Source organism: Microtus ochrogaster, linkage group LG9, assembly GCF_000317375.1.
Source record: "Microtus ochrogaster isolate Prairie Vole_2 linkage group LG9, MicOch1.0, whole genome shotgun sequence".
Taxonomy (NCBI): domain Eukaryota; kingdom Metazoa; phylum Chordata; class Mammalia; order Rodentia; family Cricetidae; genus Microtus; species Microtus ochrogaster.
The window spans coordinates 18,987,601-19,007,520 of NC_022034.1; the positions used below are offsets into that span (position 1 = coordinate 18,987,601).

At 36.7% G+C, this 19,920-nt stretch overlaps 1 protein-coding gene across 1 annotated transcript in view; it reads right to left on the reverse strand.

Annotated features, from left to right (window-relative positions):
- The window catches only part of Ascc3 (activating signal cointegrator 1 complex subunit 3), a 315,331-nt gene that overhangs the window by 173,933 nt on the left and 121,478 nt on the right, over window positions 1–19,920 (reverse strand). Inside the window, exon 14 of the mRNA XM_005363511.2 lies at window positions 6,050–6,184. Within this exon, the coding sequence (XP_005363568.1) occupies window positions 6,050–6,184 (135 nt within the window). The remainder of the gene's footprint in view (window positions 1–6,049; window positions 6,185–19,920) is intronic.

The following is a 19,920-nucleotide window of genomic DNA, read 5'->3' on the forward strand; positions in this document are numbered from 1 at the left end:
GAACTAATGGGCCAGGCAGTGTTTAAAAGAATACAATTTCTGTGTAATTATTTCAGGGCACAAGCTAGCCATGTGGGCGGCCGGGTGCCGGGGACGCAGCCCATCGCTCCTCACAATAAATTATATTATTTTTCCATATTCTTGGATGAATATATCTGATTAGTTATTCATGTTATTTTAATGCAAGCACAGTATTAAGGATTAGAGTTTCTCACAGGAAGATAGTTGCAGTAATATTTTTATCTATCTATACACAATACAGTCTAATAATTTGACCTCATGAAATTGTTTCATGACAAGTAACTGCAAATTCATTACTATTTTAAATTAAACTCTTAGGAGAAAAATCATTGTGACAAAATAATGAAACACAGTAAAGACTAAGAAAAAAGAAAGAAATCAAGGAAGGAGAACAAATAAAAATAAAACAAGTACTAAGCATTACAAAATCTGTAGATTAGAAAAAAGAACAAACTGAGATATAATGAATCTACGACAGAAGCATTCAGGCAAAGCTCTGCTTTGCACTGTAGACTGATATTACGAGAAGGCACATAGACAGAGCTAACAAATGGAGTCAAATAAAAATGATTATTTCTTTACTAAACCTTAACCAAACAAAAAACCAACAAACAAAAAACCTAATGGCTGGAATTGGGGGGGGGGCTTTTCAGGGGCACAGTGGAAACCTAGTGCAATAAAAACGCCATGGATTTACAAGAGTAATTCTAGCAAAGTCTCCTTGTAATGGGGGACCTGGTGCCTGAACCAGCCATCTTCTGTAATCAGGTAGAATGATTGGGCCACCAACCCAGCCAGAAAACTTTGACCTACAGCTTATCCTGCCTACAGAGTGCTCCTGGACGAGAACCTAGCCGAACTCTCATCAAAGAGACCAGAAAAGATTTCATGCAGCAGTTGAGGACAGTCAATGCAGAGTACCACAGCCTAACAATCTGTGGAGTTCTGAGAGCCTTGCAGAGTAGGGGGAGGAAGGATTGGAGAAATCAGAAGGATCAAGAGCACCAGGACACCATGACCAAAAGACTCAATGACTGGGATGCACCGGGGCTCACAGAGATCAGGAAGCCTGTCGGGGTCTGACCTAGATCCCCTGCATATAAGTTACAGCCAAAGAGCTTGGTGTTCTTGCAGGATACCTAAAAGTGGGAGCAGGAGAGGTCAGATGATTCTAACTAAAATATCCATTTAACTTAACTGACAAAAACAACTAAAAACAATGATTTAATAATGAAAACATCTGCATCCCTATTGCTCTGTCTAGTCCTACAAACAAAAGTGTCAGCTATTCTTTGAGGTATATTCTATTTTACAAAAGCTGAGCTTTCCTGAAGCACTCTTTGTGGGGGATAGCAATAAAGTAGTAATATGCAAGGTTAACTGGATCTATAGTATTATCCTCTTAGTTTAAATGTAGTTGTTCATGCACATTTCTGAAAATAGTAATTTTCATGCAGTATCTAAAATATTACAGAAAGCCATTAGAAACATGAAAGGCCTACAGTAGCTCACTGAATCTGACTGAAGAGAAACTTAGTCTCAGAAATGATGAGATATCTAAGGGTCTCGGGAGAAATGGAGTCACGGAGCTTCCTATGCTCTGTGGTTGGTTTTTTTTTCCCTTTTTCTTTTTCTTCTGGGCCTTATCTGTAATTCTTGGGAGAAGGCCTGGTCCAGCAGAAACCATAAGCTGTCCAGCAAAAGCTGCTCACTTTTCACTTTGAAATATTTCACACTTTACTTTCCCCACCTTCCTGCTTCAGGAGACAGTTTGAAAACACAACGGTGTTGTGAATGAGCTGCTCCGGATATGAAAGAGGCTAACGATATGAGGAGTCTTACAGCATGCCTGGCACAGGCTGCTGAGATTCCCTTTGATTAGCAGCAGAGGCACAGATTTTCGTTACTATATTTGTATATCTACATGCATGTATGAAAGAGAGGAGGATAGGTAAGAGAGGAGGAACATGAGAGAGACAGGAAGGGGGAACAAGAGAGAAAGGGGCTGGAGAAGGGGAGAGAAGAGAAGAAAGTTTCTTTCTGGGTTTTATCATTTACATAGAAATAGTATTATAAAATAAAACTATTAGGAAGTGTTTCTAAGGAGCTGAAGTGATGGCTCAGCAATTAAGAGTGCTACTGCTCATCCAGAGGTCCCAGGTTCAATACAGAACTCCTACATGGTAAATCACAAGCATCTGTAACTGTTTCAAGGTATCCTGCACCCCCTTCTATCCTCTGCAGGCACTCTGTGCATGTGGAACATAGGTACATATGCAGGAAAAAAGTCCATATATATTTAAATTAAATTACTTTCCTGTTTGTTTTTTGAGACAGTGTCTGTATATGTAGCCTGGGGTTGTCCTGGAATTCACTATGTAGACCGAGTGTCCTCAATCTCATACAGTATACCTGCCTCTGCCTCCTGAGTGCTGGGATTAAATACGTGTGCCACAATGCCCGACTTCTAAATTATTTTTTAAAAAGTGCTCTTGAAGGCCTTTCTAGGTTAAGTTATGAATTGGGAGGCACCTAAGGGTAAAGGAATCATTGTGGCAAAATAGAGTAAAGGAAGTGGGACTAGTCAGAGGGGAGCAAGAGAGAGGAGGAAAGATGGACGGACACACAGGTCACAGGCAAAGTATGACCTGTGAATAATTCAGCTTTGGTAAATAAGAGTCTTGAAGATTCAGTATAATGATATTATCTGAAAAAATTAAAGTAAAATTATTTATCATATTACTTTTCCTTTAGGACGAAAAGGTAATTTGGGGTACCTGCTATTGAACAAATACATGAAGAACTAGAAGCAGAGGTATACAGGACAATGTTCCTTGCAAAGAAATAATGAATAAAAGCATTCATTTTTGCAAAAAAATATCCAATAACAGTTGGGTTAGGACAAAAATATTAAGCATCCCCAAAATACTCAAAAGTATGATAAAAATGACTAGGGATTTGCACATCTACTCACCTGTATCTATTTACCTGAATTAAAGTTTCAGTTTCTCTGTGTTACTTTTTTTTTTCAGAATAGGTATCTGTGAATAACTAACTATGTGCTATAAAAGTATTTAAGAGTGTATCAGAATTTCTTACAGACATGCCGTTTCAATACAAACAATACAAATCTCCATCACTATGAAATGAGGAGTGGATAAATTAAAAGGCAATAAAAGAATGTCTGGCACTAGAAAGCACTTCATAATTGGTGCACAATATCATAACTATTAAATAGTGAGTGTGAATTATCTATAAGAAAAAGCAGCTGTGAGGACTGAGAGACAGCAAGGAACCAAAAGTCCACAGGGTGGCTCAAGGTTTGGTTTTTAAACACCATAAAGATGAGTTTTATTTCCAAAGAAATAAAACAAGACTTAGGAATACCACTTTGACTTTTCAAGGATTCTCATAAATTCATCGTTGATAAATAACTCAAAAAACACAAACTACAAAATAAATACTAAACAATAGGGAATTTTATAAAGAGATAAAAATAAGTACCTTGTGTGGCTCAAAGCTGAAAAGAAGATTGATCTGATGTTCAAAACAAATGGCATTAGGTGACTGAAGTTAGACTTTAAAACTTTATACGGCAACAATGAAATCCACAGTGTGGCCAGAATGACAAAATATTCTTGACTAAGGCAGTACTTGTGAAATAATATGGTCACCAAGACAGGACATGTAAAGCATGCTCACTAAAAGCAATGGCTTGGTTGTCAACATGACTACATCTAGAATTAATTAAAACCTAAGATGCTGGGTACACCTATGAGGGATTTCTTGTTTTTCCTGAAATAAATTATTTGAAATGGGAAGACCCATATCCTTGAGACAGGAAGATATACCTTTAATCTGGGTTACAGCTCCAGCTAACAGTCTACAGAAAGAACATTGAAGAAGGAAGCAGGCTCTCTTTTTGTTGCTTGCTCTCACTAGAAAGCCCATTACTTCAGTGGTATTAAAGTCTACTCCTTTGGGATTCCAGTGTATACTGAAGACTATCTGAGACATCCATGAATCAAGATTAATAAAAACTAAGAGAGAGAAATTGGGGTTCAACCTGAAAACCAAAAAACAAAGCAGCCAGCCACTGGTTCTCACCTTGACTTCAGTCCAAAATGGCAATCCTGCCTCCAGGAATTTTAGAATGAGACTGTGTCTGAGAGCTGTCTCCCATTTTATAATCCTCTCTGGGGCTGGGATCAAAGTCATGCGCCACCCGGTTTTTATGGCAACTAGTGTGGATTAAAGGTATGTGTCATTGTAGCTACTGGGATTAAAGACTTATGACATTGCTGGCTGCTCTGTAAGGTTGGCCAGTATGGCTGTTTTACTTTCCCAATCCCCAGGCAAGCTTTATTTATTAAAATACAAGTGAAGCCGGGCAGTGGTGGCGCACGCCTTTAATCCCAGCACTTGGGAGGCAGAGGCAGGTGGATCTCTGTGAGTTCGAGGCCAGCCTGGTCTACAAGAGCTAGTTCCAGGACAGGCTCCAAAGCTACAGAGAAACCCTGTCTCGAAAAATCAAAAAAAAAAAAAAAAAAAATAAAATACAAGTGAAATGCCACTACACTTTCAGCCTTGTGGACTGAACGACTACTGCATTCTTGGGCTTTTCATTGGTAGACAGCCATTGTTGGATAAGCCAGACCATAGCCTGTGAGCCAGTCTAATAAACACCCTTCCTACAGAGATTCTGTTAGTTCTACAAGCCATTTTAATAAACCGTCTCCATATATATATATATATATATATATATATATATATACATACACATATATACACACACACCATATATACACACACACACATATACACACACACACATATAATTTTTCAGTCTATCAGTTCTATTCCTCTAGATAACAATAACCAGAGCATGTAAAATTTCAGAGCATCAGGTTTGTGAGCTTATAGCCATTAAGCAAACAGTCTGTTAAATCTTATCACAAATACATTTGGAAGTAATCACTTTATATGAATAGAAAATTTATTTTTATAGGTTTAAATTCAGATCAAGACACAGTTCCAGCAAAGAAACAAAAGTATTTTGCTATCTCTATAATGACTGACTATCCAGTCTCCTGTAGCACAAGAGAACAGCTATAAGTAATAAAGTGTTAAGACTGGTTGTGCTTTCAAGTCATTATCGATCATCTTTTGATTTCTCTGTTTTAAACTTACTATTATCTCACCTTGCAGTATGTATGAAGATGTTTTAAAACCAAGAGAACCATTAAAATAAAAACAAAAAGAATCAGGGATATGTTAGACCATGAGGCCAGAGTTTGCCTGATTTTGATTAAAATTTTTAGTAAATTTATATATATATGTAATATATATATGTAAAATATGCTAAAAACATCACAAGATACTGTTGCTATTCAAATTACCTAGATAACTGATTTTTAAATTATAACGAGCACAAAATCTACCCAGGAATCGGGGTGATGTATCTGGTTTGTAAGCCCAAGGGTTTGCTTTCCTAACAAGGGCGCAAGTAATACCATGATTTGAAAGCTCTTTGCACATACAAGGAGTAGTAAGACATCGTTTTCAGGATCCCTTTATATTCTTAAAGATCTTTTGTTAAGTGAGGTTATATTTGTCAAATTAATGTTAGAAGCTAAACTGACTAAATTTAAAGATTCTAATTTACCAATTTTAAAAATAATAATAAACCTTTTAGATGTTAATTTATTTTATGAATGCAAATGTGCTTTATATCTTAGCTGTATTTGAAAAGGTAGAAATAAACACTTCAGTTATATCCATGCATGGAAATAGGTGAGGCTGTCTTAAAAAAAATCTTTAGTTGAAGGGGATGAATAAGAACAAAGAATGTCTATAAAAACATCCCAATGAAACCCTTTACTTAAAAAAATGTTTAAAAAGATCAAGTCACAAAAGTTTATAAATACGCAAGATTAAATTCTTAGAATCTACAACTATAGATCTTCCATTGAGACCTGTGTAGCAGGCACATCACATTCCTGTGTTCTTCAGGTCATTTGGTACTTACCTGTTTTAATGCATGTCCATACTCTGGTCCTTGGGTAGGCAGAAAGTAGGAAATCTGGCCACTATTTTTTGCTCTTTCTATTAGAGACATAGCTGTCCGAACAGTGGCATTGCGAGCATGTACAAATACCATAACCTAAAATGATGAAAAACAGGTTATTTAACATTTCAATTCTTTGTTAAATTTAATTCTGGCATAGAAATCATCACACAGAAATGATTATTAAAGTTTCAAAACTACAAACTACAATTTCTTGGTGTGGGAACTCCTGGTTGTGAGTTGTTTTTATTGGTTAATGAATAAAAAAGCTGCTTTTGGCCAATGGCTTGGCAGAGTGGAGCTAGGTGGGGAAAACTAAACTGAATGCTGGGAGAAAGAAGGCAAAGTCAGGAGAAATCATATAGCCTCTGCCAGGGACAAACGTGCTGGTACCTTGCTGGTAAGGTATAGCCATACCCAGAATAACAGAAATGGGTTAACCAAAGATTTAAGAGCTAGCAAAAAATATGTTTAATTTATTGGTCAAGTAGTGATTCAAATGGCATGAACAAGGGAATGAACAAGCTGCCTCCTACTACAATTTCTGAATTAGCCAACATTTAAAAAAATACAGAATAAAGGTAAGGTAAATCGGCAATATGACTAATTCATTATAGATCCATGAACTTGAAGCACAGTTTGTACATTATGCTCTTGAAAATATGATTCATTGTTTTTATTCACAGCATATAAATTTGAGAAAAATCATCTATCTATATAAAAATTGATATGATTTGTATCATAGTTTCATCCCTCCTTATGTTTCCATGCTTTGCTTTTCATGTGAGAAAATTATGATAATATTTTGGAGTTAATAGCTTTTTAAAATGTTACAAGTATGTGTGACTGAGTTTTGCTCACAAGTAGGAGAATTTGGACAAGGACTTCTGAGCAATGCATGAATAGTTAAACATTTTGGTTTATTACAGACAGAATACATTTTGCATGAGGATGTGGGTAAGAGCCATAGGGTTCTGGAGAAGAAATGCTATAGTTTTGACCTTAAACATCCCCCAAAGGCCTCTAAGATAAGGGATCAGTCTACAGTTTGGTAATACTGTCTAGTGACCAACACTGTGAAAAGTGGGGCCAATGGAGCTGTTAGGTCACAGAGCACACCCTCACAGGGGAAAGTCGGACGCTGGTCCTCTCTCTTTTCTTTTTGCTTCCCAGCCAACATGAAGTCAACACTTTTGATTTACCATCCACTCACTACCGAGATGTTCTTCTGTGTTACCACAGTATCAGAAATAACCATTCCTACGAGACACAGAAGTAACCATACCTACTTAATAAATGTTAAAATCACAAGGCAAAAATTAAAAACTTCCTCTTTTAAATTTGATTACCTTGAATGCTTTGGTAATGGAAATGGAACAGTAGCAGAAAATAGATATTTGTGGTGGTGATTTATATGCACACTGGAGAAAAATCTATCAATCATTCACAAAATTGAAAAGATATAAATAATAAACTAATAGTCTTTCAGCATACATACAAAGAAAAGATCAACACAAAATCTAGAGAAATTCAGAATTTCCTCAGAGGGCAAAGAAAAAAATCTCTCTCAGTGAGTTCACAGAAAAGAAAAATCAACATTGTGAGTTAATAGGAAAATGTTAACACAAATCTATCAGTTGTTGAAAATAAAAGTCCATCTTCACACTAAGATCAATATTTTATTTAACTAGTATAGTCTCAAGATGAATTTTCTTATGAGTCAGCATTTTACAAAATGACATTTTTATTCTGCATGATTCAAAGCTTTATTATGAAAAAGCAACAAGAGGCAGAACATAATGAAACATAAAATATGAGTCAAATAATTACATAATTTTGATATGACTTACACTTTAAAACTTTTTAGTGCTGCCAAGAGAGTACTAGTTACAATTTGAAGTAACAATTTCTTTTTACTATGAACCTATCATGTCTTGTTCAGTAAAATGTACTCCTTTTTCTTATAAGCACTTTCTGTCTAGAGGCTTCAACAGAAGTTATTACAAGGTTTTGGGTCTCTATAAACATACTTGATTTTATGGCTTGCTAATTCTGTTAACTGATTTATTACTATCATTATTATTTTATCTAGTGACCTCTCAACTTTTATTGGTCCCTTAGTCCCAGGGGTACCTTCCTTTTTAGCCTCAGTAACTCAAAACTCTAGTGTCAGTGGTAAGGTACATCATTTTGCCATCCATAACTTTACAGGTGTTTGTTCTCTGGATAGTTTGCATAAAATTGCTGCAGTCCAGGACATCAAGTCTCAAGTCTTCCCCATCTTCCTGCAAGTTGTGGCAGGTGGATAGTCTCAGTGTCAAACTTGACTGATATTCAGCAAGGTGTTGTATTCCTGGGTCTGGCACTGCCTCTCTGCCAAAGGTTGTGCCAGCTCTGAATCCAGCTGGAGAAGGAACCCACTGAGCTGCTCCATCTAAATGTTTTATCAAGCTACCATGTCCTCAAGGCTGTACCACAAACTGACCAGACTTTTCATGGACTGCATGCCAGTCTCCATGGCCTGGAAGGCATGTCTCAGCTTCAGGAGTGTGGTCTTAGTGTCTGGTTTCACCAGACTAGGTAGTGACCACTATCGTGCTCGCCTCAATCTGTTGGGCTTTGTACTTGTCCAGTTCCTCATGGTTCGTTCTTCTGAGGAAGCTTCTCATACAGGGTCTGGATGTTTGGCAAGATCTTGCTGATGTCCTGAGATCTGGGGGCACCCAGTTGCATGATCAATCTGGAATTGGCAATCTAGGCTTCCAGTTCTTTGACTTCCTCCTTGTGATTCTTCTTCAAGAACAGCAGTTCCTCCTTAATGGCTTCAACTTCTTCCTCTAGCTGCAGCTTTGTTGAATGAGGCCTCTAGTTAGTTCCCAGTTGCTTAGCCCCGAAATGACCACACAGAAACTGTATTAATCAAATCACTGCTTGACCCATTAGCTCTAGCTTCTTATTGGCTCTTACATCTTAATTTAACCCATTTCTATTAATCTGTGTATCGCCACGTGGATGGGGCTTACCAAGTAAAGTTCTATCTGTCTCCAGCAGAGGTTCCATGGCTTCTCTTTGACTCCACCTTTCTTTCTCCCAGCATTCAGACTAGCTTTCCACGCCTAACTAACTTCTGCCCTGTTACAGGTCCAGAGCAGTTTTCTTTATTAATCAATGGTAATCACAGCATACAGAGGGAAATCCCACATCACAGCTTTGTCATGTTGATGTCATCAACTAACATTTGGAGTCTATGAATATCACTCTGCACAGACCAGTGCATGGCCAATGATGTTTTATACTTGACTTCAAAGTCATTAGCAAAAATTGGCATAATCAAGAACATTAATTTTAGTTGTTCATAATCATTCTACAGATTTAATGAAGAAACATTTTTGAAAATATTTGGCAATGTAGATTGACTTGCCAAATATTTTATTTTATATTCAACTAAATATAAACAGTTGCTTTTGCTATTAACTGATGAAGAAGCATATTATATTTAAAGTACGATAACATTTTTATGTTACCTCTATTTGGGCAAGTTTACCGGCCACTGCCTTTGTAATATGAGTAAGAGTAGTTACTTTGCAAGAGTGCTGTAGAGACACAATAAAGTAACAGGTTCTAAGTAATAGGAAGAAGCTTGACATTCAAGGTTTAGTGTTTTACATAGGTTTCATTACATTCACTACTACAGGATCCATTCATTGGCAGCAATGTTGATTTTGCTCTTGGAATAACAGGAGATAAATCTCACTTCTGTGTTTGAGCACTATCAGCTCTCCATCCAGTGTGCATTCTCCTGAAAGTTGCTCTCAGAGCGTTCTCCTAATGATGGTTTCAACAGTCTATTGCTGGTGAGCTTAATTCTCTAAACACAAAAGTATGCATTCAACCAAGACACTCTCTTTAAATTCAAGGAGGAACTAATTGGAAAATTTAGAAACCACATAATAGGGACTGGAGAGATGGCTTAATGGTTATCAAGTTTTTCTTCCCAGGATCAGTTCTGAGCACCCACTTGGGGCAGTGGAGAACTGTCTATAAATCTAGATCCAGGGGATTTGATGCCTTTCTCTGGACTCCTTGCATACACACACACCTTCAAAAGTAAAAGGCATATAATGGCATCCAATTTTAAAGTTAAAATTTTAAGACACAAAAGATCACACACTTTTACAAATAACTGCATTTAAAAAAAATCTTTGTCACTTAACATTATGGAAATGCTGCAGTTACTTCCTGGGGCCACAGTTTTTTTTCAATTGTATTTCACAAGCATATTATCTGAACTCTCTTCTCTTTCAAGGGAACACTCCCCCCCTCCCCAGTGGGGAAAACACTGTAAAGGAGTCAAGTAGAAAGAAAGTCAGTTACAAAGCACCTGGGATCTGAACTGGCTTTACTTTACAATCTCCAAATACTGTCTGTTAAATTCGCTTATCAGATTAAAATAACAAAATAGCATAATAATGTTCCATTAATAAATGTTTAGTGCTTTTTTAAAGCTTAGATTTTTAAGAGACAGAAAAAAGTATTAAAAAGAGACAAAATCATATCTTTATAAGAAGAGTTCAATTGATAGTTCACGTGGTACCACCATAGGACACAAACTACTAATCCTTCACCAGTTAAACAATAGCTTTGAAACATCCTTTTAAATATTTTATTCTTTGAAAATCTCATACACTAGAGTTTGATCACATCCATACTCCTCACAACTCTCACCAGATTCACCCTACCTCCCTTTCTACCTGGCCTCAAGCTGTTTCTTTAAAACTGAATTTGTGCTCCACAAATACTCTCAGGATTAGGGTCCTCACTAGCTGATGGTTGACTAAGCAGCGGTCACAGCCTTAAGGAAGTCTAATTTATCTTCTCCCAGCAGCTATCAATTGCTAACAGGTCTCCAGCTACAAGGGCACATCATGCCCATCTCCCCAGCTCCATGCAAAGGTTTACTCTGTCTTGAGTTTGCACAGGTCTTATAAATATTGTCATAAACGCTCTGCAGTTCTATATGCAACTGTCCCGTTGTGTCTAGAAAGTTTTAAAGTGTTTTGCTTATAGAATTCATCCCTCCAACAAAGTCTTTTGTTGCAATCTAATACACAAGAGAAAAACAAAACAGGAATATAACAAAGCAACTGAAGTGGACTGTATAGATACAAATCTATCTTTTCCCCCTTGAAAGGGAGCAAGCAGCTTTGCCATTCTTCACTTTAGTAGACCAGAGGTACCAACCCTGGAGGTGGCATCTCTGAGAGCCTTGGAAAAATCTAAAAGTAAGTTATTGAAGGAACTCTTCTGATGAAAAGGAACTATTCGAAGCTGTATTTCTTTGTATACAAAATGTTAAAAGTCCAACTATCTCATTCCTCTCCACATTTTGAAGATATTTTTTCATACAAATCAAATAATCATTTTAAAAGTTTTACTTCTTTCTAAGAACTTATTTTAAAATATTTAGGGGACAGGAGATGACTCAGCAATTAAGAGCACTGGCTGCTTTAATAGAGGACCCAGGTATTATTTCCAGCAACCACATGGCAGGTCACAACCACATGTAACTTCCGAAACCCTCTAATGGCCTCCACAGGTACCATTCATGCAGTGCGCATACATACATACAAGGAAAGCAATCATGCACATAAAATAAAAATAAATAAATCTTTAACATGAGGGCCGGCTTATTGGGGTTTCAGTTCTGCCCAGTTCCCACAGCTGTTATGTCCCAGAGAAAAATCACACAGAGCTATCCATAAGTTATAAGACTGGTTGGCCCATTAGCTCAGGCTTTGTATTAGTTCTTATAACATATATTAACCCATTATTTTTATATATGTTAGCCACATGGCTCAGCATCTTTTTTAGTGGGGTAGGTCATATCCTGCTTACTTGTAGAAAAGGTTAATTTCAACTTCTATGAAAAGCATATGAGCCTGCCTAGATGATCCTAATATACCAAGAAAAGATGTAAAGAATGAGAGATTTATGTGGACATGTCAAAAGGACAGATAAGTCAGCCTGAAAGGGATCCGACTAGCAAAATATGATCATTAGTTTTGTACTGGCTAGCATTAAGTCAGCTTGACAGAAGCTAAGCATGCTAGAGAGATAACCCTCAACTGAGAAAATGCTTCCATAAGTTCAGCCTGCTGGCAAGCTTGTAGGACATTTTCTTAATTAGTGATTAATGTGGAAGCCTGCAGGCAAGCTTGTAGGACATTTTCTTAATTAGTAAATAATGTGGACAGGGCCAGCTCATTGTGGCTGGGACTACCCTGGGCTGGGTGATCCTAGGTTCTATATGAAAGCAGGCTGAGAAAGTCATGGGGAGCCAACAGACAGCATCCATCCATGGCATCAGCTCCTGCCTCCAGGTTCCTACCCTGTTTGAGTTCCTATCATCCAATGGAAGCATATGCCGAATAAACCCATTCTTCTGTAGTTTGCTTTTGGTCATGGTGTTCTTTCATAGCAGTAATAAAACTAAGACAAGTTTAAAAACTTTACAACACTTTGTTTTAAAACAAAGTAAAACTGACTCCATGAAGTTACAGCTAGAGGAACTCGGAGAAAGATGTTTTCTTTCACACACATTGGCATTAAAGGGGTAACAAATTAAAAAACCAGCAAAAATCTTAAAGGCAATTAGTGAAAACTTAGCTGGGACACCTTATGTGTTAAGTCACAAAGTATTAATATATGCTAACTTGCTGGTCACAAAGCATAAAATGGTAACTTTACAAAGAAGCCATTTCAAAAACCAGGCAATAACAGCAATCAGCAGCAAAACTGGAAAATTCTGGTAACATATGCCTCTAACATGAGAAACTCAGCTAAATTGAACATCAATTCTATGATATTTTCACAAATTGAAAAATATAAATTTAATTATAAGAAAGGTCAGATAAACCCAAGTTGAGTCATTTTATAAACTATTATGTAATTAAAAATATAGAAGTCAAATATTAGGTATTTGTTCAGAGCCAAAATAGAGAAGGCTGGCGTAGTAAATCACAGTTATGAACCTAATGCTAGGTAGGAGCCCTACGCAGATCCTAGACCTCACTGGCTATCCAGGGTAGTTACTTGGTGAGCTCCAGGACAGTAAAATATTCTGTCTCCAAACAAGGTGGGTGGCATTTTGTATTAGTTACTTTTGTATTGCTGTGATAAAGCTCCATGAAAACACAACTTACAGAAGAAAGGACTCATTTGGGCTACAGTTCCAGAGGGATAGGAGTCCCTCACCATCATGGCAGGGAGAATGGCAGTAGGCAGGTAGGCATAGCAATGGGGCAGCAACTGAGAGCTCATATCTTGATTCACAAACAGAAAGCAGAGAGTGCACTGGGGATGGCAGGAGGCTTATTAAGTATTAAGTTCACACTCATCACACATCTTCTCCAATAAGGCCATATTCCTAACCTTCCCAAGCAGTTCCACAAACTGGAAAGCAAGTAATCAAATTTATGAGGATATGAGGGCTATTTTCAATCAAACCATTACATATCTGGAGAATGGAACTAAAGTTCACCTCTGGTCTCCATAAGTATAGGACATGCACATACACCTACATATATATACAAATGCATCCACAAACACAAGAACACATACATACAGGCACACATGTGTGCACACATGATCAAATAAAAAACCAAAATAATGTTGAAGAATTGTTCTCAGTCTTTAAAAATGAAAGAGACTCTACAAATAAGTAATCTTGGACTGGACTGATGTTATCTTCCATAGACAATATTGTTGTCCATTATTAATATAGGTAAAAATAATTCCTTCCACAGTATACCAAGACACTAAATTCAGAAACATTAGGTTTGTATATCCTGACCAAGCAGAATTTATAGCAGAATGTAAGGGTGACCAACATATGAAAATCTACCAATGCAATATACAATATCAACAGAAGGAAGAAACAAGACTAAGTTGGCGCTAAAATGAAGAAAAATGAATGAATGAATGAATGAATGAATGAATAAATCACCTGAGAAAACCCAACATTCTTTCATGGAGAATTTCCTCAACTTACTGGCAAAACATAGCAAAAGCAACACATGAAGAACACATAGCAATTATCAAAGATGAAAGGCTGAACTTTTTCTAAGATTGGTGAAAAAAATGTATACTTCCTCAAATGAATGCAACATATTACCTGGATATTTTAGTTAAGGGCATAGTGCAAGAAAAGTACATAAATGTTATCTTCTCAGGAAAACTAATACTTTTATTTTAATGACATTACAAGACACCTATCTTATATAATCAATAGAAAAAATTACTTGTATTTATACAAAGTGAACAAATCAGTGCTGCTTTCTGCAGCTCTTTACATGGTTTCTGGAGATCCAAACTCAAGTGTCTATGCTTATGCAGCAAGCATTTATCCACTGAGCCATTCCTCAGACTACCTGATTTTTATTTTTTGACAAATTAGCAATCATTTTCTTGAGAATGGTAACTTTGCATATACAGTTTTTTGGCCTTCAGGTAGCGACAAAAAAATGGGCTTTCCGTTTTGTGTATTTTCTAACCAAAAATGAGTCCAATAGCCTATATTGAGTTTTTCATTTTGTGTGGCAATCTCTTTCTCTTTTCAAGCCCAATTTGAACTCCTTTGTTATGTTTAATCATGTGTTATGAAACCTAGCCTAACCTACCAGTTTATCCTTTCTCTGATGGAAAGATATCCTTTTCCTGTATCACAAAAGGGAAGGAAAGACTAAATGCCAAACATCATCTACAGCAATGGATCCACCAGTAATGGAAGGTTGGCATCCATTACTAAAGCTCAATTTCCCCTGCTGATTCTCTATATGTGTGAAGCAATGCTTCATCCGTAGTGTAATAGCTATTCTCGGTTGTCAACTTGACTGTATCTGGAATGACTACAATCAAGAAACGGAAGGCATCTTGTTTTTCGGATCTTGACGCAAGAAGACAACAGGTGTTAAGGCTGGAAGACACACCTTTAATCTGCTGGGAGCCTATATAAGAAAATGAAAGAAGAAAAGATTCCTTCTTCTTGGCCTGCTTGCCTTGTTAGTTCATTCCTTCACTAGCCCTGGAGCCTTCTTTGGGATTCCAAACATACACAGAAGACCTAACCTCGTGGGCCTAAGCAGCTGCTAGGTTCTTAGTCTTTCCATTCACGATTAGAAATTGTTGAACTGAAGCCTATTACTCATTCTAATAAATTCCCATATATAATAAACACACACAGAGAGAGACAGAGAGACAGAGATATTCAATCTATAAGTTCTGTGACACATAACTTGACTGTGTTGCATTATCCTCACTGACTCTGATGCCAGATCAATGCACAGTATTGCACTTTTGTCCAAGATGGGTGGGCAATTGTTGCTACTTGTTTGAATGTTCCCAGGTGGTAAGAACAACAGTCTCTTCAATAAAGAGTACCAAAAAAAAAAAAAGGCAAGGTCACATGCAAAAATATAAAATGATACTCTTTATTGTCTACAAAACAATTGAGATGGATCAAAGACCTAAATTTAAGAGTAGGAAAACAGGAAACAGAAATAATTCTCCATGTTCTCAAATTTGGCATTGGTTTACTAACTATAATAAAAGGCAAGCAATACGAAAAGCTGGACATTAAGTTAAAAACTTCTTTGCATTGAAAATACCATCAAGTGAGTGTAGGGATAAGTCCCGCCCCTTAGGGGGCGTGTTCGCCTCAGGCTAATGTTTGCAGATAAATTTGGCTAGCTTGCGCTCCCAGCTGCTGCTTCTGCTTTCCTGGTCTCCGCAGGAATGGTGGTTCTGTAAGTCTATTAAAGCTATTAAAGCTATATATACACCAGCACTCGGGAGGCAGAGGCAGGCGGATCTCTGTGAGTTCGAAACCAGCCCGGTATACAAAGCGAGTTCCAGGACAGGCTCCAAAGCCACAGAGAAACCCTGTCTTGAAAAACAAAAAAAAAAAAAAAAAAAAAAGCTATATATACATATATTTTTACAATCTGTCTGCATTCGTTTAAGCCGTTACAAGTAAGTAAAAAGGAAGCACATGGAATGCAGAGCAGATTTGCAAATCTTGTGTGTGGCAACAGTTTTAAGAATCAACAAGAGAAAGGCTCAATTGGGCCTAAAGAAATTAAGATTTCTGGCAGGAAGGTATACAATACAACTGGCCAATAAGTAACAAAAAAACAAAACAAAACAAAACAAAACAAAACAAACAAACCATGCTTTGTATCATTATTCCCCAGGTTGGAGATGAAACCAAAACCCATTTCATAGCAACTGGAACAGCTGCACTTTTAGAAACAGACAAGAACAAGGTCATTAAAGATATGGAGAAGTTTTCTGATCTGATTTGGACTGTACTTTTTTGTTTAACCATGTATGTCATGAAAACTCTCACACTGTAATGGAAGATATATTGGCACAGCCTTTGTAAAAAACTTTTGCATTCCTTGATACTTTTAACAGAATTACAATGAACGGCATATCCTTCCTAGGCAAACAGAAGAAGAACTAAAAATAAGTATCCCAAAGAACATTTGTAAATGTTCACAGAGCTTCCTCAAGAATGGCCAAGAGGCATAAACAATATTAGTGCCCATCAAACATAAACAGGTAAACAAAGCAGTGTCTACATGCAAAAAGTTATTATATATGCTAAAACATGGGGAGGTAAAACAAACAGGACGTAAAAGGATAAATATATTATTCCACATATGTGAAAGAGTCTAGAGACAGAAACTAAAAGGTTCTCAGCACTTAAGAGAGCTGCAATTCTGGAAAATGATCTTCCTTCCTTTAGAATTTCAGTTTCCATCCATCACATGCATTATTATAGCTCCAGAAATCCAACTGATGAGAGGAAGGAAGGAATATATGAGAAGAGAGGTCAAGATCATGATGGAGAAATCTACAAATCAGCTAATCCAAGCTCTTGGAATCTCAGCAACTCTATTCCGACAGCTGTGTAGCCTCCATGGGGCTGAACTAGGCTCCCTATATGTGGGAGACAGTGGTGAAACTTGAACTATCGGTGCGGCACCTGGCAGTAGGATCAGGATCTATCCCTGGTGCATGAGCTAACTTATTGGAACCCATTCCCTATGGTGGAATGCCACGCTCAGTCTTAATGCAGGAGGGAGGGGCTTGGTTCTGCCCCAACTTCATGTGCCAGACTTTGCTGACTTCCCATGGGAACCCTTACCCCTGGGAAGAGTAGATAGAGGGTGGGCTGGAGGGGGAGAAGGGGAGAACTTTTGATGGAATGTAAAATAAAATAAAATTTTAAAAAAGTGCAATGAAGGCCAAAAAAAATTATCAGTTTTAAATTTCAAACTCCAACCACCTTGGGACCATGACTTTATAAAAGATGCCAAATAAAGTAAAACTCGAAAACTAAGATTCAAACTAAAATAGCTTCTGATTTGCTCCCATAATTAAGCTTGGCATATTTAATTCATTACACATTAGAGGGTAATAAACAGAATAATGAAGCCTTTCTTATTATAAAGCAGTATCACACAGAAAAAAAATATTTTACTAACCTCCAAAACAGCCAAATTTCATCTGCTTTGTTACAGACAGCCCCAATAGCAATATCTATAATGGACTTTTATCCCTCTGGAATTATAAACTCAAATAAACCATTTTTTCTTCACATTGCCTTGGTCATAGTGTTTTGTAATACCAATAGAAATGTAATTAATTCAACTTGACACACTTAAAGAGCATGGGTCCCATTACTGGAGACCTCATGGAGAATGACCTACATGTCATGGAGAATGACAGCATTAGATTGCATAACTGCTACAGCTCCCACCCCTTATTGCTGTCAACACAAAAATCCCCAAACCTGGCAAAGGCTAGCGCTGGAAAAGACTCTTTGATTTTCTAAACTTTCAATCTGTGTGGGACAAAACCCCAGCCACTTACTAATACATTTACCCATCATATTAAAAAAATAAAAATACACGTAGAGTTATTCTTAAGAAGTTCTTAAGAAGAAACAATATTTACAAATTTTATCACTTTTTACTTAAAATAATACTATGAATATAAAGGTCAAAACTCTAGGTAAAGACAAATAAACCCACAATAGTTATTTATGCTTAAATATTTAGCTACTTTTTATGTTGAACTTTGAGGAAAAAAAGGATAATTATGCCATTGGAACATAAAATTTTAAACTTAGTGATAATATCATCACTGTATTACTTTATTCAGGGACTTCAATGGTAATGTAGTGAACAAAATGTTAGTAGTAGCAAATGAACTCACTACACACATGTACAAACTGTTTAGGTAACAGGAAGAAATAGCTAAAAGGGGAGGGACCTGACATACTTTTGTCAATGAAATAAGTAGATAATAAATAATAAGCTTCTTATTCTCAATGAAAACTATTTGAAAAACAGGCCAGAGAATTGTCTATGCTGCTATGAAAGCAGGAGAATTATAACAGGTAGCAAGTGTTGTTTTAGTGCTCCTCAAGACTATATTGCAACATCGCTGTAAATTATTCAAATAACATAAAACAAGAATGCATTCAGATTTGGTTTCATTTACACCAAAATTAATTAAATATATAAAATATGTGATGTAAATTAAATTTGATATAAATAACTTTTTAGATTATCTAGATATTAGATATATTAAAGTCACAATTTTAAATAAATAAGTTAGCAAATAACCTAATACACCTAATTGCTGAAGCAGAAATATTTTACCCAAATCAATTAAATCTTTCAAACCAAAATTTTAAAGCAAGTATAAATAATTAAGTTAGGTTTCCTTCATGTCCAGCATCAGAAAGTATACATCTGAAGGACAGAGGTAAGTATGCCTTATGCAAAGAACTTGTAGTGTGAAATAGCCCAAGTGAGGATGACAGCAGCGACAGAGTTAAAAGAAAGACTGGACATGATAAGAAGGTATAGAAACTTTATGAGCTGCCCATTCTGCTCCTTTAAAACTACAAATAGGCATTTAAAGAGGGTGGCCTGGTTAGTTTCTTGACAATTTGACACAAGATGGATTTATATGGGAAGAGAAACTTTACTGAGAAAAACCTTTGTGAAATCGCCCATAGGAAAGTCTATGGCTAGTTCCTTCACTAATCATTAATGTGGGCGGGCCCTGTCAGCTGTGGGTAATGCTGATCCTGGGCATGTGATCCTGAGCTGTGTAAGAAAGAAGGATGAGCAAAACACAGGAGCAAACCAATAAGCAGCAGTCTTCCACGGCATCTATATCAGCTCCTGCCTCTAGGTTCCTTCCCTGCTTGATTTCTGCCCTAACTTCCTTCAGTGATAGATTACTATCTTGAAGTATAAGATAAAGAAACTTTTCCTCTCCAAGTTACTTTTGTGACTTTTATTCTAGCAATAGAAATCTAATTAATACAGAGGGGAATTGAAGGAAATTGAGGAAGATGAAAAGAAAAGATTTGAAAACCTGGTCATTCCTATGGGGAGATAGGATAAAAGAGATATTGTTACATGTATCACAGAAGTGGGTACAACATAAGCTTTGTCTCTAGGTTTATATCAGTTTCATAAAATATTTTTTGTTTTAGCTCTATTTTCCTTCTTAAACTTATACAGCACCTTTTTCATTTGATCTTTAAGTTTAAAACTTAAAATAGATACAAAGAAAAATAAATGGCATGGCAACCCAGAAAGTTAATGCTCAACGACTGATCAGTAAAATTGTGGTAGTCAAAGTGTAAAAGTAATTATCAATTGCCATCAGCAGTGAGGCTGGTAAAAAAAGAAATTTTGTCATCAGTGCTTATAAATTTCTCAGGGAATCTTTATGAGAATTTCTCC